This window comes from Carettochelys insculpta, chromosome 3 (assembly GCF_033958435.1).
Source record: "Carettochelys insculpta isolate YL-2023 chromosome 3, ASM3395843v1, whole genome shotgun sequence".
Classification (NCBI taxonomy): domain Eukaryota; kingdom Metazoa; phylum Chordata; order Testudines; family Carettochelyidae; genus Carettochelys; species Carettochelys insculpta.
Window position 1 is genome coordinate 204,532,530 of NC_134139.1, and position 24,811 is coordinate 204,557,340.

Below are 24,811 nucleotides of genomic sequence, written 5' to 3' on the forward strand. Positions count from 1 at the left end.
ATACACACAATGCATTATACAACGTACCTATAAAAATGAATACAAGTTCTACATTGTCCAAGATCATGCGATCATTTAATTTGTTGTGCGATTCTGCCCAGCTCAGCTGCACTTTGCTCATTAATTTAACCTTCCAAGCCTCTGAACAGCTTCTTGTGCTTATAGAGAGAGAACCACAGATTCTTTAAATGAACATAAATGGCATGGGCTTTGGTTATATCCCCAGCAGCACTGTATCCTTCTGCACAGCACAAGGGCATTCACTCAGGAATGAACCAAGAGGACGCCACTTATTGAATCCCTACCACTATTCCTTGCAGCATGGTGTATTTCATGGAGGTCCAGAAAAGATAGCAACCAGATATCTGATGAAACCACAGCCTAAGAGAGTATGACTGCAGGACATACATAAAAACATTAAGACTTCAACACACATGCGAAACACCTGGTTGCTTGATAATTTCTAGAACGATACATTCTACTAAAAAGAGGAAGAAAATTGTAAAAGTGGCCTAACAACAAATACTGCTCTACCTCACCAGGGTGTTTGGGGGATTTACTTGGTGCAATAGTTGTAGATGTCTTTAAGATGTGAAAAGAAGATGGGCTAGATGAATTTACCTGAAAATATCTAAGCAGCTCACTTGTAATTGTGCTGGTCCCGGCATACGAGAGAGATGAGGTGCATGTGGAAATATCTTTCATTGGATCAGCTTCAATTGGTGAGAGAGACAAACATGTTCACTTACATGGAGGATCTCCAAGTTTGAAAGCTTCTCTCTTTCTCCAAGAATAGTTGATTCAATAAAAAATATATTCCCTCACCCACCTTGTCTCTCTTCTGTAGAGAAATACAGTAAGGGCTCAGAGTACGTGAGGGCTCCGTTCTGTGTGTCCTCATGTAAACGCAGATTTCGTGTAAGTGGAGGTCCGGCTTTTTCCCTGGCAGAACACATGTTCTGCAGCTGGGGAAACAGCAGAAAGGTAAGTCCTGGGTTTGAGGGGGCAGTTGGGGAGGGTTAAGTCTGGCGGTGGGTTCATGCTGTGGCAGGCAGGTGGGGGGGCTAAGCCTGGGGTGGGTTAGGGCTGCAGGGGGGTGAAGTTGAGCTGGACCTGTGCACAGAGATGGTGAGCTGGAGCCCTGCTCAGGTGGTGAGCCTGGTCACGGCAGGGCAAGGGGTTGAGCTGGAACCAGATCCAGGCGCCGGTGGTGAGCTAGCAGTGGGGTTGAACCGGCGGGGTGAGGTGTTGAACTGGAGCTGCGTGGGGCGGGGCCAGATGGCTTGAACAAGAGCCGCGTGCGTGCAGCTTAAACTGGGGAGGGAGGATGGAACTGGAGCGGCGTGTGAGGGGTTTGAACAAGCATGGGCAGTTTAAACCGGGGCAGGGGTTGGGGGGTGAGCTGGAGCCATGCGTGAGGGGTGGTAAGCCAGAGCCAGAGCCAGAGCCAGAGCCACAGCCAGAGCCAGGTGTGGGTGTGCAGGGTGAGCTGGAGCTGCACGCAGGTGGTGAGCTGGCAGGGTGTTGAACCGGGACCAGGGAGGTTGAGCCGGAGTCACACCTGAGGGGTGGTGAGCTAGAGCCAGAGGCAGGGGTGTGGGGTGAGCAGGAGCAACGCACCTGTGGTGAGGGAGTCGGGGGTGCTGAGCCAGGGCAGGCGGAGCAAGTTAAGAGCAACTGGAAATCGCGGTGCAGGGTTTACTATACAAATTGGGGTCAGACAGGTAAGAGTGGGGTTGCGTATTTTGAGTTTGCGTACTCTGAGAGCTTACTGTATAAGGATTATCACCCCATAATAAAAATGGCACTGTCTGCACAGTCTGAGTCAGCAACATTGGTTGGTTCTTATCCAATCTGCATCTGCAAAATTGCATCTCAAAGCTTTAGTTTTCAGACGCATCAAACGTTTAGGACATCGCTTTCTGGGGAAAGATTCTTTTTTGACTGAAAGCTTAAAAGATAAGAGACAGTAAAGTGTATTGAACTTAAACTCCAGTGATTTTTTGTTGTTTTTCTTTTTTAAATCCCAACTAGCTATGATTTTCTTTAAAGCAGTAGAAATGATTTACAGGGTCAGTGACTGCTACTATGAACTGGATAAATCTATGTAACCATTGTGTATCCTTTGTTGAGCAAAGGCTAAATTTATTGCTGTTTATTTCGTGTTGTTTTGCATCCAAAAATTCTGATAGCTATCCCTTTATCATAACAGAGAGAGGGGGTGATGAATGTGTTACTTCACCTTCCTTGCCCTCTCTATAGGTCATCTCTAACAGAGACCTTTTGCTGAAGAATAAACTCTTCCTCCTGTGTCACTTAGTTCCTGGTATTTACTGCTTCACATATGCTACGCTGGAGAAGGTATATAAAGGAAGGAAACAAAGATCAAGATGAAGAGTGCTAGTTTTTCCTGCAGCACACAATCAAAATTACGTCCACCCCAGCTATTTGAAGTTAAAAAACAATAGTCTATTTTCCAGCCATTTCTTCTTGGCAGTGAATTAAGCTAGTTCAGCACTCTTATTCTGAAATACGAGCCTCCACTCATGAAGTTAGAGCAATAACAGTTATTTCCTTTAAACTCCATTTTGGTGCTCATCTAAATAACTATCACACACATTTGAGTAACTTCTACTCTATTCTCCTAAAGATGAGCTGAGCTGATCAACTGATCTCTGATCAAATACTATAAACCTACAATTTAAAAAAGCATCATATAATTACTCTGCCAGAAAGAGTCCGATCTAACTGCTGTTTCCACAGAAGTGATCATTTAATTCATGTTTCTGATATTCATTTACAATGCCTTTCAAGTTACCGTTGAACATTCCTCGTCCTAGAACATTACTGAGTTGTGGATTTAGAAAGAAACTATATCTACATACACATTCAGGGGAGGGCAAGTTTAGCAGTTAGGGCTCCAACCTAGAATTTGAGAGAACTGGGTTCAAGTCTTTGCTCCAGCACAGATACTGCTGTATGACCTTGAGCAAGTCACTTAGCTTGTGTGCCTCAGATACCCCTCTGTACAATGGAAATACTAGTACTTCCCCACCGCTAAGGGGTCACATAAACATTTTGTGCAGATACTCACATATGGTCTCAATTACCATATTTTCCCCTTTGTTTATACTTTTCAGTTTAACTTCTACATTACCCACCCCCAAAAACCAAAAAAATGAAAAACAAACCAGATGCATTTTCATCCTGTCTGCACGGTATGGGAATATTAAACCATTAGTGGATATGGGAGCACAGTAATGAGGACTGGGTTGCAGCCCACAGAAACAATCAGGGCAAGCATTTGCATAGCTTTCAGGAAGGCAAAGAGTAAACAAATTCACAGTGGACAGCACTGGAGCCTGCACACAGATATGTGCTTTGGGGAGAGAAAGTGTTGTAGGGTGTTAACCTGTAAAAAAATAAAGGTGGATCCATGTATTTTATAAATTAAAAGTATGTAAACTTGGGGGCTATTAATTAGATATGAGTGTTCTCCAGAAGTGCACCTCGCTCCTGCAATTTATGACATTATCAGAAGCCCTAGATCAGTAGAGAGAGAGAGAGAGAGAGAGAAATAAGGCTGGCCTGAGCTGCCTGGGAATGCTGCTCACCCCCATGAATGGGGACATGTCTCAGTCTGAAAGCCTCTGCCCTCGATGCAGACGCAGACTCATCAAGCACTTTTTTCTAAGGGCCAAGTTTTCAATGTGCCTGAGCACCTGTTACCACTATAAAACCTGTATTTGCAATGTGGTTAGTAAACAACAAACTTGTAAAGAAGAGACCCATTATATCTGATATTCCTCCACCAGGGACCAGCAGTGGGCAGTTCACACCCCCAGGATTACACACATCAAATGCACTACAAACCTCACATTTGCTATTTGGCCATATTAATGATTTGTATTAACATAGTGCTTAGAAGCTTAGTCATGGACCAAAATTCAAGAGTGGCAGGCACAGTACAAACACAGAACAAAGCAATCACCTGTCTATACCCAGGACAGATTAGTTAGGTCACTCCTTCAGTTCATATCATTTACCATAGGAAGCCTGATCCAAAGCTATAGTAAATCTTTCTATTGACATCGATGGACTGGGTCAGCAGTAATAATGATCCCACCTCCCTAATCATGTTGTGTTGAAATGAATCACCTGACATTTTCATAAAGAGTACTACAGCATCCGTGCACATCCTGATATTAATATAACAGCTTGGAATTAAATGGTTGCTGTTTATAGTAGTTCCTGGAATAGACTGTTTCAGACATAACATATTCTCACCAAAGCCCTCAGGGTGATTTTACTGCTTCGTTTATGGATAAGAGGTGAAAGGTATTTTATATTAAAAGCCAGTGAAACAGTCTAGGCTGCTGGCAAAGGATTTTTAGCTCTGCTTTATCGCTCATATGGGTTATGAGACATCCCACACCACAGGAACTTTCTTTTGGGGATAGACCAATCATTAATCTTAACACTGGAAACATTTTAACTGTAATTCACAATTTTCAGAGATCAGATCTCCAGATTTCAGAGATCTCCATCCTTAGAGGTTTTTAAGTCCAGGTTTGAGAAAGCTCTGGCTGGGATGATTTAGTTGGGGTTGATTCTGCTTTGAGCAGAGATTTGGACTGGATCACTTCCTGAGGTCTCTTCCTACTCTAATCTATGATTCTATGATCTCTGGACCCATCTGGTATCCCAGCTGGGTTTTCTGGCTGAACTACCACTCATTTCAGCTCATCTAAAGGTCTTAATCTTGTTCAAGGGATTTTGTTTTTCATCAGTGAGTGCTGAAAGGCATCACATTATCATGATATCCAACCCTTAACCCACTTGTGAGGATCTCCAGCTACTAGCACTGCAGAGGCACATAAGATCCTGCTACATTTTACTAGCCCTTGTTGTGTTACTTTCCATCCCCCATTTGACCTTTTTATCCTCTCTCTCATTCTCTTGGCTTTTCATCAAATCCTGAAGTCAACTATGTTGTATTCCATCCAAGCCTGCCTTGTCGAAGAATAAAAGATCTAATCAGATGACATCCTTGACCAGATTGTGAGCCATAATCCAAGCAGCAGGTGTTGTGGACGACTTGACAGCCAAAAGCATTCACTCATAGCTAACCAGCAGTCCAGCATTTCAAAAGCCCATCAACAAAAGCCGTATTTCATCCATATTTCTATTGTCTCTTCTCCACATTGTGTCCTTTAAGAGCAGAATAAAGAAATGCCCTCAACACATCAGGACTGCCTAAAATTAATATTTTTTTTTCACCAGGGAAAGATTGTTCTGAAACTGATATTTTGCTTTGAAAAGGAAAAATGTTTTAATTATGATTTTGACTAAGTTTGCTTTGCATAAGTATTTAACCACAGCTTCAATATATAGGTCTGCTTTAATTTCTTGTTCCTTTTTAATCATTACACTTTCAATTTAAGAATGTTTCGTGCACTTGCCAAATAACCAAGTAAAAGCAAAGCCCCTGTTTAAAATATCTCTGGACCTACCTAATACTGGACAGTAAAAGAGTTTATAAACATTGTTAAGATCAGTGTCTATACCACAGGAACCAACCAGGTCCTTAAAGCAAAGGATACGGCTGGTGGTCTATGGCAATTTCCAGCCCTTCACCAAACATGGGTCAGTGGGCAAACCCCTTACTACAGTAAATGACAGTGATGTTGATCAAGGCGTTTAATCTGAGGTCTCCACCTAGCAGACTGCAGCTATGTATGGGGCAAGCAGTTATACGTTTTTGAACACAAGTGATAGAATTCACATATACAAGCCAGTCTACAAAATATGCTCACATAAAATTGCTTAATGTCTGTGTGATGGGGTGGACTAAGCCCCAATGTTTGCTACAGGAGGCCAGAGGCCTTATCATGTTCCATCCCAGTGAAAGGAGCAGACAAGACATCCTCCAGAGAGGACAGAGTAGCTGTCTCAGTGGCAGCCAATCAGGACTCAGTGAGCTGACAGAAAAGAAGCTGCAGGGCTAGGGTCAGTCATTTCCTCACTGGAACTCAACCCAGGCAGGTCTATGTACTGCTTGGGAGACCAATGGCACTTGGGACAGCTCCCTGTGTGAGCTAAACCTAGACCTGGGCAAGACCCATTTCCAGTGGTTGGAGACTGGCCACAATAGTATAGGAACTGACAGCACCATGGACAAGGGCTAGTCAGGTCCCATCCTCAGAATCCTGAAGATAACCAGAATGACCTTACATGGTACCCTGGGCTGCAGGGGGGCGGAACATGAGCAGCTGGAGTCTGACATAAGATAGATTGAGGCTACTCTCGAAATTTAACCAAATTCTTCTCTCAGAAAGCAACCTCTGCCCCAACTCATGAGTCCTCACCTGTGCCTCTAATTGAAGACATCTTTTCCCCATCATCACATGGCTTCTATATAAAAGTCTTTTTAAAGGCACAAGTTGTTCCATATCCATTTAAGTTTTGCTTCCTAGAACAGCCCGACATACACATCTTGATTCTGCAAGGATCCTCAAAGGCCAGCAGTCAAGCAATCTTATTGGTTCAGCAATGTGCTCACCCAGGACACTCCATTGAAAATAGCAGATAAAACCAATAACTGATGACTTAAGCTCCTTATATACTGATAACAAAAATCGATAAAAACAGAGGATTCATATTTTTCTAACACTAGAAATTGTCAGTGCCCTTTTCAGTTGAGAAGGTAGATCAATGCCAAACAGCAAGGTTTCAAAGTGCACAAAGAGGAAATTAGTGGCTTGGTCTGAACAAAGAGGACATTTCTGCTCACAGTTCAATAAGAGTAATCAAATATGTTGATTTCAGACTCCTTTCTATAAAGGCAGATAAAATGAGTGAGTGCATATGAAATACAGGTTGAACCTCTCCAGTTCAGCAATATCAGTGGTCCAGCATGATTTTAATCAGCCGGATGTCCACTTATCATGGGTGTGGCCAAGTTTCCTGCAGTCCCATAAAGTTTGTCTACAGACATCATTTCTGGCTCTCAGTGTTCTGTGCTGTTATTTAGCTCTAATTTACCACTAAGTATCATCTACGAGATCAGCATGCAGTGGAAATCTTTGTAATGCTGATAGACAATATTGAACTCCCAGGATTCGGCAAATTCTCTGGTTCGGCACCAGTCAGATACTGAAGGTGCTGCACTAGAGAGGTTCAACCTGTAGCAACATATGCATCAGACTTAGGATAATGGTACATTCTGATATCTTCTTCCCCCCAAACTGTTTTTATAAATAATGGAGTGAGAGCCAAATTGTGTGGCCTGCAGTAAAAAGGACTATTTCACAGATTCTGAAGAAGTAGTCACAGAACTAACACAACTCTGGCTTTTATGAAGCCACCTAATCTTGGTACTGATCACACATGGTGCCTCCGTATTTGCTTACCTCAGCATGGGGAAAGGGAGGTTCCGGAAGATATACCTTTGTCTGTTTATTATGACACAGCCTTTAAAATTAGGGGAAAAAAAACTGGGTTAGAGCCATGCAGGAAGACATACTGAGTATCTGCTGCCATCTACTGTTAAGACATTCTGAAGAGAGTTATCCCACCTCCATGACTCGAGGAACAAAACCTCCCACTTTACCAGGAGGTCCTGGTAACAATAAAATAGAAGGATGGGCATTGTGCAGTCTCCTGCCACACACTAAAAGTCCTGCAGAGTGCTTTGACTTAGGTCAAAGTATGAACAAAGCCCTTGGTGGGATTGTTAGACAAGAATTTCTTGTTCTAATCCCAAGTGGCTCTGTGACTTCTATAAAACTACAATCTCTGCCTCAGTTTTCTGCATACAAGATAAATATTTTACAAATTAAGAATGTCTGAAAATTAGTAGTGTCTCTATTGACTTTTGAAGATAAGTTGTTATATAAATAGGATTAATGTATGTTTTAATCTCATCTAGAACAACATTCTAGAATTTCAGCAAAACTATTAAGCGTCTGAGTTGACTAAAGATTTCTGTTTACATGCTATGCTTTGTGCTGCCATACTACTGTACTTGTAAAAAATGAAAAAATACTAATCAGTCCTTCAAATTTAATAGCACCTTGATTAAAACTCTGCATCCAAGAATCATTTAATTCACGGTTAAAATACACCCAACAGTTAAAGTCACTCTGACCATGTGCATCATTTGCTCACTGGCTCTTAATACCAGCGTCAAACATCTGTGGTTTTTAAAAAGTTTCAACACACAAGCTACTGGAACTAATGCTACACTAATTATAGAACATCTCTGCACACTTATTCCTGTAACTCAAAAGGGTTGTACATAATTCCTATCTCGCATATATAAAAATGTTTCAAGTAAACAATCTGCAGCTATCAGCACTCACTTTGTGTATGTTTACTGTAATACATACACTGGAATCCAGTGTGACAGAGTAGCCCACTAACACCTACCACTCAGCAAAGATCTGGGAAAACTCCAGGGAGCTGTTGGCAACAGGTGAAATGAAGTAAAAGGGGACATTGGAGAGGCCTGCAGAATCAATGTACTGATAGAGACACTCCAGAAGGTCATATATCACTCCAGAGGGATAACATGGAACCAGCACGTTCCCTCCATTCCGGACAGTCATAGCTTGAGGGAGAAAGAGAAGGGAGAATTAACATATTTCAGACAGTGCTTTTCATCCCCCAAAGTGCTACAGGGCACAGAGAAGTTGTTATAACTAGTGCACAACACATTGCTTAACCACGTGAATTATGAATGCAGATTTCTGACCCCTTAAGACTTCACAGTCTTCAGTGAGACACAAATCAGATCCTCCTCCTGAAAAGCATGGCTTTGGGAAAAAGCAGCTTTTCTTAGCTGTGAGATTGATGTTACATGCTTGCACATATCTGCCACTCCATCCAGTAGAGGGCACTGGTGCTCCAGTACATAGGAGGAGATTATTTTTGACTGCGGAAAGACACTACTGCCATTAAAAAACCACTCAATAAATCGCTGTATGTCCATGCAGACCAGCTGTTCTTTGGTCTCATCTGAAAGACCCTATTTAACACCAATTGTTTTGTACTGAATTTTGCTATTTCAGACAAATGACTGAGCATTTTAATTTGTGTCTAGAATGTCTAGTTCTTTCGAACCTGCACCAGACACCCTCAAAAAATTGAATTTTCTTTTCTGAAGCTGCAAATGCTTCTAAATTCCTTCAGCACCACAAAAATACTAATCCTGGAACTCTTCCTTCCAACAAATCCTATTGCCAAATTGTCCACATGTTAACTCCACATATTTATTCACTGGACCTAAGCACGCCAGTCACACGATCAGGGGCTTCATATTCCTGTACCTCCACTAATGTTAGATATGCCATTATGTGCCAGCAATGCCCCACTGCTATGTATGTTGGACATACTGGACAACTGCTTCACTAAAGAATGAATGGACATAACAGACATTTGGATTCTGAATACACATAAAACTGTCAGTGAGCATTTCAATGGAGCAGGCCATAGTATTAAAGACCTGAGAATCCATGTCTGACAACAAAGAGACTTTAACACCAGATTACAAAGGGAGACATCTGAACTGGAATTTATTCACAAAGTCAACACTTTGTGACTTGGTCTTAAGAGAGAGAGCAATTACCTTACGCATTACAAAGACAACTTCGCTTACTTGAATTACTTGTGCTCACGAAAGCTCATGCTCAAAACTTTTCTGTTAGTCTATAAGGTGCCACAGGACCCTTCGTTGCTGTTACAGATCCAGACTAACACAGCTACCCCTCTGATACTTCCTCTTACTTGATATTCATAGTGGTCTCAGGCAAGTCACTTAACAGACACTTGCAGTAAGTAATTTTCTTCCCCATACTCCCCACCCTTAGCCCCCCCCCCAAGCTGATCTATCTGTTTTCATTTCTTTTATTTTTGTTTTTGTTTTCTATCTCTCTTATATATTCATTGTGCCAGTTCACTTTCAGCACTACTTCCAGATCTGAGGAAGTAGGTCTGCCCCATGAAAGCTCATCACCTAATAAATCATTTTGTTAGTCTTCAAAGTACCACAGGACTGCTCTTCCCTTATGTCAAATGAATAAGCCATAGGCAGGCAGAGAACAAGTGGAAAATAAAAACCATTTTCCTGTTCAGTCTAAACAGATATCACTATGGCACTGAAAGGAAACTCAGGAGAAATATTTTCTCTCTCTGATTGCATGGGACTATAGAACTGCTGCAACACCTTACGACAAGCATTTCTCCCCTCAATCTCAATGAAAAGTCTTTCCAAACTTGGATTTCTTCTGCGGCCATCAGGCAAAAGTCATCTACTAACTTAAATAGAAATGCAGCACCAGTAATATTATGTATTGACGCATAAAACAAAAACCTGTGAAAAAGCTGGAACTGCAGATATTAAAGCTCGCAATAATTGCTTCAGTGATTTAATTTGTTGACAAACTCAGATGGGCAAAGATCCAGGACTTTAGGGATATTGCTGCCCTATCTGTCAGATGTTTCAAGGTATTCAGGTAGCTAAAGAAACATAAGCGCTTTTGAAAATGCCACTATATGCCTAAAAACCCAAAGGGAAGTCCTGTGGCACCTTATAGACAGGTTTATTGGCGCATAAGCTTAAACATTCTGCACCTGACGAAGTGGGTCTTCGCCCATGAAAGCTTGCGCTCCAATAAATCTGTTAGTCTATAAGGTGCCACAGGACTTCCCATTGTTTTGTAGATACAGACTAACACGGCTACTCCCTGATGCCCAGGTGACTAACTCCAAATAGGAGTTGCACTCACTATATACAATCATCTACAACAGATAAAGGGTCAGAGAGGCCTTTCCTGGTATTTATCAGAGCTGTTTTACACATTAGCAAAGGTCAGGAAGAGAACTGTAGTTACTGTCCTCTCCTGGGTCACATACAAAGTCTAATACTTCCTTTTGATAACAAAATGTATAAAAATAATAATTTGCATTTTTACAGAATCATCTCATGCATGTAAAAGCATGTTCTAGAACTTAAGTCTCATGACACTAAGATGGATAAACATCTCATCTGTAAAATGGACATACGTAGCAGTACAGGGTGGTTAAGGATGAGATTGTCAAAGCCATCTGGGAGGCATTTAAGATTAAATCCTCTAGTTGGTTTTAAAACCAAGCTTAACCTAAGGAACTGGATCACTTTTGGCAAGAAGTGTTGTAGCCAAAAAACAGAGTTGAGAACAATGCCTCCCTTTCTTCCTATTTTAAACAGGGAACAAAATAGGACCCTCAACCTGAGGGACTTTTCCTCACCTTAAGGAGGGATTTAAATCAGGGACTGGATTATGTCAGAAGCTTCAAAGTTTTTGAGGAAGTTTAATAGACTCTGTAAAAAGGTGTGGCTAATCCCCTTACGGGGTGGTGTGGTACTGTTGGGGTAGCAAAAGGTTTGCTTTAATAACCCAGGGTAAGGAGGATACCCACCCCATTAACAAAAGTAGTGCGTCCTATTTTAATAACGTTCTAGGTCAGGAGTAAGCACAATAAACAGTTCTGAAAGCTCTCACATCAGGACCCTGATGCACAGCTCCCAGTACCACAAAGCAAAGTGTCTTGTCTGGTTGAGCTGGTCTCCTGGAACCAGAGGCCATGCCTATAGTACAAAATTATGTCAACCTAACTTATGTTGGCAGGCAGTCACCACAATTACTAAGTTGCTCCATGCATGCACCCTGGGCTCCTCAAGTCAACAGTGCACGTTGTCAGCAAGAGTGCACTTGTTATCAGTGTGGGGCACTGGGGGTCAGCTGCTAGAGGCCAGTAATAGCTGACATAATCAATAATGTGTCTATACTGACATTGCATTGACCTAATTACATTGAATACAACTCCACACAGAGGAGGTGTTACTACATCGGCAGAGAAAGGCGCTTAGGTCAGGGGAAGCCAAATTTAAATTAAGATCCTTCCACACAGCTCTGCCAATATAAGATGACTTCTGCCAACTTAACCATGTAGTGTAGCCAGACCTGAGACAAACCACATCCCACTGCAGCCTGTGTGACTGCTACACCCCTCTCGTGCTTGCTTTCCTGTTCAAACAGCCCAGTGCTAGGGTAGGCAGGGCCTCCTTCATTACACCCTAGGGTATTTCAACCACAGGCTTCAGTCCGTCACTAAAAGGACAGCATTTACAGGCTATGGCAAGACTCTCTTGCAGTTATAACACCTGCTCATATCTAGTCTGCTCTCATTACTTCCCTATACTGGTTGAGCTACAGCATAACAGTAATGATCCCCTCTTTTAAGTACAGTTCATGCGCATAGCTATAACTTATTCACAGCTCAGTGTTTTAAGTCTTACATTTTATGGTTATAAGCTACATGTTTGGCTAATGTGATGTACTAGAGGTGACAGCTGACAGTGGAGCTGATGATAAGCTTGCTGCCTCATCTTCATTTCTCCTTTTCCTTTTGTAGAAGTTTCTCTCATTTTAGTTAATTGTGCCAGACAGCCTTCATTGGGTTGCATCTCTTTGAATATTACATTGTTCATGAAATGGAGAGGGCATGACAAATAATTAAGCATGTGAGCTCTAGAACTGCAGTGGCTTGCATAAACATATGCAGTTTGGTCTATCTATATATCAGCTTAATGGGTATTGATTGTTTACATGGTGTCAGTTATTTGCCCAGCACAACTCGACCCTAATCCTTGACTGGGGTTCTAAAGTATTACCATAAATGAACTATTCAGTGTGGTCTCCTGGCACCTATAAAACAGGGGCTTTCAGCCACCTAGAAGGCTTCACAAATGCGTTACTCTGCACAGCTGGACAGGAAGTATTTTCCTCATCCTGCCAGAAATCTGGGATTTTAAAAAATTTCCCATTTCCCACTTGGATGAAGCCAAGACTTTTTGGCTGTTTTTACAAAAGCAGCAAGATGCTGCCATCCCAGAATAGTCAAAATCCAAGGAGTTAAAGGCCTCTCCTGGCGTGTGAGAGACCCATTTCAAGTTCCTGTTCCAAATCTGGCAGAGCAGGGACATGATCCTGCATCATCCACATAGCTACTGTTTATCTTAGGGTGAGGCTCTCTCTCTTCCATTTCCTCTGGAATTCCATCCTGCTCCTCAGAAACCTTCCTGACAGTGTCATCAACATAGATATGCTCCCATGGAAAAAAATCAGTTGTGAGAACTAGCATTTTCTTATGAAAAGCTTTTGCCAAAAATTATGCCAGATTGCTTTCTTTGAGTTGTCTCTCTTTGGCCAGGTCTACACTACTGGAGAAAGCTGACCTAAGACAACTATGAGAATAGGGTACCTGGGGTCAACATACTTTAGGTTGAATTTTTGCTGCATCCCCACTGTAGGACATCAATAGGAGAAACTCTTCTGTCAACTTACCTTACTCCTTGTGACCTGTTGGGGAGCCAGAGTTGATGGGGATGCCATCAGTGGACAATTTAGTGGGTCCTTACTAGACCCATTAAATCAAACCCTGGGGAGATCACTCTCTGGGGTGTTGCCCTCCCGGAAAGTGAAACAAGCACTTTGAATATTATATTGTTTATGAGATGTAAAGGGGTATGATAGATAACCAAACAGGTTACCAGTAAACCTTGCTGTTTGTTTGCATAAAGACTATCGATTCCTTCTATCCAGATGTTGGTTGAAAATATATGATTTGTTTGCCCAGCATCACTTACTTTATATACACGGCTGGGACAAATGGACCACAATCCACAACTCTCCTGAGCACGCAATTGTGCTTTCAGATACACCAGGATGACTTTTTTACAGATGCCTGTAAGAGCATATAGATATCTGAAAGCAGAGTTTTATGCCCAATTTATCTTGATGATGTACTCAAAATTTAACATAGTATTATAATCTTGGCATTTCAAATTTAATCTCCTTCAGTGACTCCATAATAAATTGGTTCAATTTACAACTTAAAACAAGATACTTGAATTTCCAACAGCGGCTGGTGCAAGGTCAAGTTGCCATCCGAATAAAACACATCCACGGAATCTGGAAATTTTGTTGATGATGCCCAAGACAATGCAAATACTACTCCATCTTTCATAGCTGCAGTGTTGCAGGGGCGCTGAGTACACTAAAAAGTAGTTTGTCAGTAAACTAATATGACTTGAAGACAAACTGTGGGTGGAGAATCATACATATGACTCTCATACTGGCAGTTGGGTGTTTAAGCTACAGCATTTTGAAATGAAAATGGCAACTGGACTAAAGGTGAAACTTTTGCATTTGACACTTTTGATCTTAGCTACATTTTAGTAGTCACAAACATGTCATTATTTTATCATATTTAAAATTAAATAAAACGTGTCTGTTTTTAATTTTAACTACTGTATTATGACCTGTTTGTAAAGCCTGAAGAGCTCGGAAATGGAAACTTTATACAAAATATTATTGTGGTAAATATGCCTGTCAACTCAACTACTTTTCACTGTAGCTTTTTACCTTTGGAGCCTTTCTACAGGTCTACTGGGAAGCTGGACCAATTTATTACGCTGGTGTCAGGCTGGGTGTGAAGGGTTTTCATATCATTTGTGTGTTAATAAACAGTCCTGATATCAAAATGTTTAAAGTCATCTTCTGTTTTCCCAGAACTCTCACAATTTAAGTTGAGCCCAACATGGAATCCCAGTGTTTTCACGTCAGACAAAGAATAAATGCTTTCCTTGTTTGTTTTTAATGCTTTTCAAATTTCTGATTTGACTGAGTTCAAGACTGAAGATTGCAAGGAAACCTTCCCCAGTCAACCTCAGAACGGCTTAGGTGGCTTCCCAATTTTTTTTCCATCTTTTCAATCTGTTGACATTTCTATATATAAAATTTTCAAACAGATGGCTTGACTTTTCTATATTTTCTTCAGACTTAATAATTTAGGTAGTATATACAGTGCATATCTCATGCTAAAATGCAAGCCATTCCCAGATTTTAATGTTGAGTGACCATTAGCCCCACCCCATGTAACATGAGCCACAGAATTTCATCCAGTAATTCCCACAGCAAGGCCGATATCCTATAGTTGAACTGAAGCCTGAATATATATGTATCTGTGTTTTTATATATATTTAGAAAGACATCCAATCTTGATTTAAAGACTTGAAGTGGAGGAGAACCCACTACACCCCTATGAAAAGATGAGAAGTCCTCAACAGACTAACAGATTTATTGGAGCATACGGTTTCATGGGCAAAGACTGACAAATGAAAGCTTATGCTCCAATAAATCAGTTAGTCTATAAGGTACCACAGGACTTCTTGTTGTTTGTGCAGAAAGAGACTAATATGGCTACCCCTTTGATACTACACCCCAGGCTGACAACTTGCAACCCAACTAGAATTATATCCCCATACAGGCATTTTGAGATAGTTGGTCTTTAAAGTGGGAGGGAATATCCATCCAGTGACTCGCTAAATTCTCACACAAACATAATTCAAGCATAGTCTACTGCTTTTGTCAGAAGCCACTAGCAAGCAGAAGGTGAGATTCCTGGTGCCATTCTGCCCCAGGCTTCCTCTTTGACCTTGGGCAAGTCACCAAACCTCTGTACCTCAGGTTTACCCAAGCATAAAATGGGTCTAATGATACTTGTTTACCTACTTATGTTGGTGTGGGGCTTATTTTATTTACATTTCTAGCTTTTTGAGTTCCTCACCATATAAGAATGAAGTCATTATTTTTGTTACAAACCCCACCTCCTTCAAAATATACAGTCTGAAATAAAGGTGTTTGATAGAAGAACAGGAAGAAGCAGCATAACATCTGTAAGGAGAAACTGCAGGCAGGGACTGGGTAGGGGAAGGGAGGAAAATAAAGTCAGATGTGACATCCAAACAGACTGTGAAATGCTACAATTCACACTCTGATATTAGAGTTTGCAATTAGCAGCTTTTCCAGCTGTGAAAGCTTGTGACTGGGTTTTATATTTCTGTGGTCTATAAATATATATAACATAAAAACTAAAGAAGATTGTACTGTCTGCGTGTGATATATTTGAAAACCAGGTGTAAGAAAAAACATGTATTTGTATTCAAAAACTGAAGGTCATAAAAACAGTATGTGAGGATTTTACATTGTGTGAAGTACAGGAAGGAAACAGAAGTATGTCAGCTGGCATGTCTCTGCAAAACCTAGGCAACACGTAGATGGTTGGCAGCACAGCTGCATACTTAGCAAACCCAGAGCAGCAGACGATTACATCTCATTAAACCTGCTCCATTACAAAATGTTTCAGGTACAACCTCTCTCTCTTAAGGCACTTTACTGATGACATCAGGAGCACATCGTAAAATCTAAACAGCTAGTTTTATGCCAGGAGACGCAGTCCGGCAACTTAGTTCCAGGAATCACAGAATGATTTCCCACCAAAAGCAATTAATAAGATTAAGAAATAAGCAAAGGTGCTTCTTACAGTGGTGACCTACCCAAGTTACTGCAGAACTCTCCCACCATGCCATCTGGGTTAGCTGTGGGAATCTGGGTAAGCCCTGTCAGAATAAGAACATCACTGTTTTTCAGAGAAACCTGGTCCATGGGCTGAAAGAGAATGAAATGAAGCAAAATCAGTCACAGCCCCAGCACAGGTTTTCCCTGTTCCACAGTTAGAATAAATTAATGAATAATATTAATAATGAAGCAATAAAGTAGCTCAACACAGCACTGCAGAGATTATGGAACAACTTAAACTGCCGAACATGTATCTGTGGATGCAATAAAAGGTAGCCAGGAGCTTGTGTAACCACCCTTACCTATTTCCAGCATAGACTGTGTATCAGACTATGCAAGTCTGACGAAGAGACTCCTTCTGAGAAACTAAAGGACCCTGGCACAATTCCCATGCTCCTCATGCAGTCTGTAGGCAGTGCAAAGAGCTTCACACCAGCCCTTGATCCCACAAATGAATTTTACCCATTGTCGTCAATGGGAATTGAGCCTGTTCAGCACCTTATAAGACCAGGCTCATAGAAGACTGTCTCTGAGACCATGAGCATGTACTGTGTGCCTATGACTAATGAAAAGCATATACACCAAAGTGCCAATAATGCAGTAACATAATGTTTAGTCTGCCAGTGATGATAAAATACTATGCTACTATGGCCCCCTTTCATCTCGAAAGAGAGTGGTTAGCACCAGTGGTGAGGATCTATGGAGGGTTTGAGTCTGCAGCTTCTCTCGTGGCTTATCCATCCAATATTGGATTTGCACAGTCGATTGCAATAACTGCATGTCAGTCTATTTCCAAATTCTTGAGTCTGAGAGTTTTTCCCTCTAAGACAAAGTTCTTTCGCATGGCTTGCACATATGCTATTGAAGGATGATGTGCCATGTCGTAGCAATCATAACCAGGTATTTTAATCTGATGATTAAGATTCCCAGGATTCTGGATCGATGTTGAATTTTTTCATGGTGTTTTTGCATGTATCCTTGAATCTTGGCTTTGGTCTTCCTCTTGTTCTCAATCCACATGACACTTCACCGAAGAGGATTTCTTTGGGAAGATGTTCGTCACCCATTCTTCTCATGTGACCAAGCCATTGTAGTCTTCTGATGTTGCAAGTTGATATTCATAATTCTGCGGAGGCAGCGAAGATGGAAGCTGTTCAGTTTCTTCTCCTGGTTCGAATAGGTGGTCCATGACTCAGAACCATATAGCAGGATACTCAATACACATGGCTGATAGATTAGTATCTTTGTTTTCACTGTCAGTTTTGGATTGTTCCGTGCTCATTTTGGAAGTCTGCCAAAAATCGTAGCTGCCTTCCTGATTCTGATGTTCAGTTCTTCATTCATAGATAGGTTTGTAGTCACAGAAGATCCAAGGTAACAGAATTGTTGAACAACTGCTAATGGGCTGTTATCCAGAATGACATTGGGTTGCTGAGGAATACCTTGAGTGAATAGAACAGTTTTCTTCATACTTATGTCAAGGGAAAATAACTTGGACGGAGAATCCATCAGTGACTGTAACGTGTCTTCATTATGAGCAAGGAGAGCTGCATCATCTGCAAAGAGGAGTTCCCTGATGAGGCTGCTCTTGACCTTAGTTTTGGCTTTGAGTCTTGCCAGGTTGTAGAGAGAGCTATCTAATCTTCCGTGGAGAAATACATCGCTGCATGAATTTTGAAATGTGCAATTTAGTAGAACTGAGAAGAATATGCCAAAGAAGGTGGAGTAAGAACACACAATTCTTTGACTCCGCTGTTCATTGCAAACAGTTCCAATGTACATCCATCAGATTGCACCGTTGCTTCCACGTTTTTGTGAAAGGATGTCATGAGCCTGAGTAGGGTCAGTGGGCAGCCAATCTTGGTTAATACTCCGAATAGTTCTGATCTACTGACTGTGTCAAACACCTTTGTTAAGTACACAAATGCCATGGATAATGGCTTTCCTTTTTCTCTGCATTTTTCCTGTAGTTGTCGAAGTGAGCAAATCATGTCCATTGTTGACCTGCCAAACCTGAAGCCACATTGTGTGTCTGGATAGACTTGATCTGTTTTGCCTGTGATGCCCAGTAACCAGATGCCTCTGTAGTTGTTGCAGTCACCCTTGTCACCTTTGTTTTTATAGAGCGTGATGATGTTTGCATCCTTCACGTCACATGGGACATCACCTGCTCTCCAACATTTTAGGAGTAAATCATAGAGGAAGGGAAATAGCACAGCCTTGTTTGCCTTCAGGACTTCAGCTGGAATTCTGTCATTTCCTCGTGCTTTCCCATTGGAGAGAGTATCAAGAGCTTAAGAAGGTTCCTCCTCCAGAGGCGCTGCATCCAGCTCACACATTTCTGGAAGAGTTGGGATGAGGTTGCCAAGTTAAGATTGTGGGAATAGTACTGTTCCACCCATCTGGACATCTGCAGCTTTTTGTCTGTGATCACCTCTCCATTTAAATGCTTCAGTGGGGTGACTTAGGTGATGTTTGGTCCAAATGCTTTCTTCAATCCACCATATGTGGTTTTCAGGTTGACCAAATCCGATGCCTTTTGAATATTAGAACATAGGTCAGCCCAATAGTTGTTTGCACACTGCCTGGATTCTCTGGGAAGAACAGATCTTCTGTGTCGAAAGGCATATTGCATAGGCGTATATTGCATCTCAGCATAGACCATGTTTCATCAATGGTCTGTCGGTCAGGTTTGTGTTTCATGTTGTGAGTGAGATCATCTGAGAAGACAGAGCATTTCAGCACATCTCTGGTACTGAGGGTATTTGTTTTTGGCTTATTGCATTCCTTTGTCATATAGAGTTTCTGTGGGATGATTTTCACTTTGCTAATGATCAAGAAGTGACCAGTGTCACAATTTGCGCTTTGATATGTGCGTGTAATTTTGACGGCATTGAGATGTTTCCTGCATACCAGTACAAGGTCAAGTTGATGCCCGTGACCGAATCTGGGGTGGTGCCATGAAACGTTGTGACACTCTTTCAAGTTAAAGAAAGTATTAGTGATGCAGAGCTGATTGTGAGAGCTGAATTCAAGAAGGCTTTGACCATTTTCGTTCATTTTCCCAATACCGTGATGACCGAGGCAGATGGGCCAGGACTGATGGTCACATCCAATTCTAGCATTGAAGTTACCAATAATGTACAGCTGTTCACCAGTTGGAAAGGAGTCAATAACTTTCTGAAGATTATAATAAAAGCAGCCCTTGCCTTCGGCACATGATGCCAACGTTGGTGCATAAGCACTGATGATGTTGACATATCCTGACTTGGTGCAGAGCTTCAGGGATATAATAATGATTATGCTATATTAGATACTCATAATTTCAGCTTCCACTACATTGAGAGGGCTTGCACTGATTTTTCAGAGTAATGTAAACAAAAGGTCTTTAAAAGGCTTTTAGCAACACTCTTACCCACAGTGTCACTGCAAGGTTTTCACTTAGGAACTCCTGTTTCTCGGGCTGGTAATCACCTAGGCTGTGGCACACTGGTGTAGAGTGAGAACTGTTCAAGTGTGTCTTGAAAGTGTGTCAATTACACCTCGCTGGGGCTCTTTGCGGAGCCACCACGGGGGTGGGGTGGGGTAGAATTGACAACCATGCATCAGCTTGGGCTCGCAAGGCTGCCACCATCAGGGAAAATGCTGATCTCGCAGGGCCCCATTTGTGCCAGGAGGCAGCTGGAATGCTGCTTCCCAACCTGAATGAGCTAGCAAGGGGCAAGCGGGAGGGAAGGAAGCCAAGAGCCTGTTGGAGCTGGGATGCAGTTTAAATGCCGCATCCTGGCTCCAGCGGGCTGGCGGGGAGGGGAGCCTGCTTTCAGTGCTTACTTGTTTACTCAACATCCCTAGCATGGGTGTCGAGCAGATTTTGAAAATGTATCTGGGCTCACTGTCTAAGATGGTGTATTCTGTGTTGGATTTGAAACATTAACACATTTGATCCTTGTTTAGCTTGTTGTATGCACTACTATGGTGCAAACCTCTGTAGGAAGACTGTAACCATAGTTCAGTAAACTCTCTTTCAACTGGAATTCAAATAAGTGGACTTCTCTATGAACCAGCATTCCATCATAGCTGGCGGCCCTCTGCTCTTCCACCCACAGCAGCTCCCCACACAGCACGACCATGCTCAAGCCACCCAGAGCACCTCCAAGCTGCCCAAAGAGGCTTCCTGTGTGGCGCAGTGCCCTGCCCAGAGTGGCTCTTTGCATGGCATGGCCATGCGCCGAACCATCCAGAGCATACTGGAACCTTGTGCATAACCGGCACATTTGAATATCCAGCAACTTCCTGGTCCCGAGGTTGTCAGACATCAAAGAGTTTACTGTAAATGTGATGTTTATGAGCAATCAGTTCAGCTGAAAAAAGCGGGTATGCCATGGAATTGTTTGTCTCACTGAAGTGTGCTGTGTTACTGAAAACGTTGGGAACCATGGATTGAGGCAATGTCTTCAGTGGGAACCCTCTGTCAGAATATAAGAGCGAAGTGCAAAAGCCACAGTATCTGGCATAGATCTCATCAAATAAACCTAGTTAGACTTTGAAGCTATATACTGAGCAGTCATGAAAGGAATTTTGTTGAACACCCAACGTACATTTCCCATTAACTACTTTAAGCAGCACTGTGTACACTATCTGACCTATTAGCTCTTCATATGAAAAAAAACAGTCTACAAGCTACAATGACCTGAGAAGGATACACTCTTGAAAGAGGCAAAGACAAATGTACAAAGCAAAATGGATCAATGATAGCTTCTGAAAGATAGAATTCTGTACATGTAATATCGCTCCGCAGCTTTCATGAGAACCACAATATTGCCTCAAAATGTTCAGTCAACTTGGATGGACAATACTGTAGACCCTCTGAGATATGCACAACTCGAGTGCGAGTATCTCGGGTTAACACGACTCCCCGCGTCAGCTCCCCACCACTCAGAGGAGTGAGGAAAAGTGACCAGCGCTGCTGAGCCGGTCAGTTTCCCAGGTCCTGTCAGGGGCAGCAACCGAGATGCCGCCATTGATGGGAGCACCTGCCGCCCCTGACAGGAACAGAGAAACTTCCTGACTCTCTCCGCTCCTGTCAGGGGCAGCAGCTGCTCCTGTCAGTGGCGTCAGTCAAGAATCAGGCTCTCAGCTGGCGCTACTGACAGGAGTGGGGAAACTGACCAGGGCTACTGTTAAGCTAGGTCAATGTTGTAAGTCCGGTAAATTTTAAAGGCAACACAAAAAAAACAAATAAAAAGACTCTGGATGAAATGTTAAGGTTGCACAATGGAAAGGAATTAGGAATTGAAAGGATTACTAGGACTACAGTGATGTTAAACTGACCATGTTACTGTGCAACATAAATATACAGGATGCATAACAGAAGGAAAGACTGAAAAAGAACATAACATGTTTTCCTTGCTAAATAAACACCACAAATATAGATGACACGCCACATGGCTCTTAACATTGTTTTTTTTCCTTGCTTTAAATCTTAGATGTGTAATCTTAAACATTAAGGTGGGAGGTGTGTGACATTAAGGTGGGGGGGCTGTGACTTAAGAGTAATCTGCAGACTAAATCCTAAACCAAGGGGGCACCCTATTCACATTCCCTTTCCACCTCATCTCATCAGTGAAGCCAGCCTCCATTCATTTTCAAAACAGGCACCTTCAGGCTTTCTCCCATGTTACCTCTTCCTCCTCCCTAAACACACACACAGAATTCAAGAACATAGCCGTGTCTACACGTGCACGCTACTTTGAAGTAGCGGCACTAACTTCGAAATAGCGCCCGTCACGGCTACACGTGTCGGGTGCTATTTCGAAGTTAACTTCGACGTTAGGCGGCGAGATGTCGAAGCCGCTATCCTCATCAGGAGATAGGAATAGTGCCCTACTTCGACGTTCAACGTCGAAGTAGGGACTGTGTAGTCGTTGTGCATCCCGCAACATCGAAATTGCGGGGTCCTCCATGGCGGCCATCAGCTGAGGGGTTGAGAGACGCTCTCTCCAGTCCCTCAGCTCAATGGTGGCCGCGTGGAGCGGCCCCTTAAAGGTCCCCTCCCCCTCCCTTCCTGTGCAGGAAGCTGGGGGAACGTGCAGGCGGCAGCCTAGACACGCGGCCAGCCTACACGTCCCTCAGCCACCCAGAACAGGGCCAGCACCTGTCATGGCTGCCCGGCAGCCCCCCCAGGGGAGCCCCCCCAGGGGAGCCAGAGCAGCCAGGCCAGCCAGCCTGGCAGGGAAGCGGCAGCGGGGCCCCTCCTGGACAGAGGCCAAGCTGCGGGACCTGCTGGGGCTCCGGAGCGAGGAGGAGGTGCTCCAGGTAATGGGGAGCAAGAGGCGGAACGCGGATGCGTTCGCTCGGCTGGCCGCGGGCCTGGCCGCCCGGGGTCACCCTGCCCGCACTCTTGACCATGTCAGGAGTAAGGTTAAGGAGCTGCAGCAGGGTTACGCCCGGGCCCGGGATGCGGCCGGCCGATCTGGGGCTGCCCCCGTCACTTGCCTCTTTTACAGGGAGCTCAGGGACATCCTGGGCCCCCGGCACACCTCCTCCCCTCCAGACACCCTTGATACCTTGGCCGACGAGCCCCAGCAGGCCCTGCAGCCGGAGTCCGTTCCCGAGGTAAGCCCCGCACCCCGGGGGCCCCCCCTGGAGCCCACCCCCGGGCCATCGCGGCAGGAGGGGGGCTCCTCCTCTGCAGAGTCCGGGCTGCAGATCCTCCTCCTGCCCTCCTGGAGCAGCAGCCGGGCGTCCGCCCCCCGGGGATCTCCGGTCCGTGGGAGTGGACCGACAGGTATGTACCCCCCTATGGTGTACACCCCCGGGGTTGAGGGGCGGGGGTAACAGATATGTGCCCAGGGCCCCCCACATGCCCACATGGCCATGGCCCCAAGGACAGCAGGGCCATGTCCCTCACAGCAGTGCATCAGCCCCCGCCCTTGCCCTCCCCCCCCCCCCCGACAGTGCCATGGCCCATCCCTGGGGCAGGGGGGAGCGGAACCTCGAGGGTCCCCCGGGAGGAGGGGGTGGGACACCCCGCAGCAGCAGCATGTGATGGAGTGGGGGGAGTGCAAAAGGGAGACTCAGGCTAGATATGAGCAACCAGCTGAATAGCTCCCAGGGGCAAAGGATGATCCTGGGGCTACAGCTGGCAGGTGACACCTGTGCCCTGAACAAAGAGGAGGGAGGAGCCAAGCTGGCTTTGAATCGGGGCGGGGGCCGCAGGTAGAGGCTAGGGGAAGGGAGAGCTGGAAGGCAGCCAGCCTGAGGAGGGGGAAAGCCACACCCCAGAGGGGCACCCCTTGGGGTCTTCTCCCCAGGACAGGTTGGAAGGACTGTCTCTGACTGCTGTGCGGTCACTCCTGAGAGAAACCGGGCATCTGTGGCCTAAGAAACCTCTCCTGTCAGTCCCTGCTGAGTGAAGTGAGAGTCACTCCCGCAAGGGGACGGGGTGCAGTGCAGGGGGACCCCTGAACCCCATTCATCCCAGTAGCAACTCCCGGGGACGGGGATGGGGAACCTGCAGCACAGGGGTGGGGGGACAAGGGTCACGGCTCGGGGCCCACACTAACGCCTGTCTCCATTCTTCTTCCCCCGCTCCTCCTGTGTTCCGCAGCTGCACCATCGGAAGGACCGGAAGAGAGCGCCGGCGAGGCATCAGTGGTCCCGGAATCCCCTCCGGGGCCATCGCTCCAGGCAAGCCCCTCGGCGGAGGACCGACCAGCCCCACGGCGGGCTAGATGGCGGACCCCGCAACACCACCCGACGGCGACGGACCCCCAGCTGCTGGCCATCCATCGTCGGCAGCTGGAGGTCACAGAGCAGCGCCTGCGGGTGGACCAACGCCACCTGGACCTGCAGGAGCGGGTGCTGGCCTGGCGCCAAGGGGCATGGGGGGCCTACATGGAGACATTCAACCGTCTTGTGGACTACCTGGCCCCCCATGCCGCGCCGGCCGCCGCAGCGCCCGCCCTGCCTGCTCCACCCGCTGCACCACCTGCTGCTCCGCATGTCGCCGTCCCATCCGCCGTTGCCCCGCCACCAACCACCGAGGGCTGGACCGCCGAGGGACACCTGGGGCCAGCTGAGACTCGCCGGTCATATCTTCCGGTCTGCCCAGCCCCCAGCCAGCCCCGGACAGGGCTGCAGCCGAGGCGGGGCTCCTGGCCGCCCACCCCCAGTGCTGGACTATAGGGGTGTGGGGCCCGGGACGTGGCCCCCCCCCCTTGTATATAGTTTATAAGACTGTTGCGACATTTATTTGTGCCCTCCCTTTGCCCCGTTTCCCCCCCCATGTAAATAGTTCTCCCCTTCCTTATAATCCCTGGTTTTTTTTTTATTGAAGAACATATCCA

General features: G+C 44.6%; 1 protein-coding gene across 2 annotated transcripts in view; it reads right to left on the reverse strand.

Annotated features, from left to right (window-relative positions):
- Nucleotides 1-24,811, reverse strand: part of INTS9 (integrator complex subunit 9) — an 84,743-nt gene that overhangs the window by 27,081 nt on the left and 32,851 nt on the right. Inside the window, exons 9-11 of one of the 2 annotated variants that reach the window (XM_074989037.1) lie at nt 16,442-16,553; nt 8,431-8,611; nt 7,413-7,473 (exon numbers count right to left, since the gene is read on the reverse strand). The exons of the other annotated variant lie outside the window; for it this stretch is intronic. Coding sequence (XP_074845138.1) covers nt 7,413-7,473; nt 8,431-8,611; nt 16,442-16,553 — 354 coding nt within the window. The remainder of the gene's footprint in view (nt 1-7,412; nt 7,474-8,430; nt 8,612-16,441; nt 16,554-24,811) is intronic. 2 annotated transcript variants of the gene reach the window in all.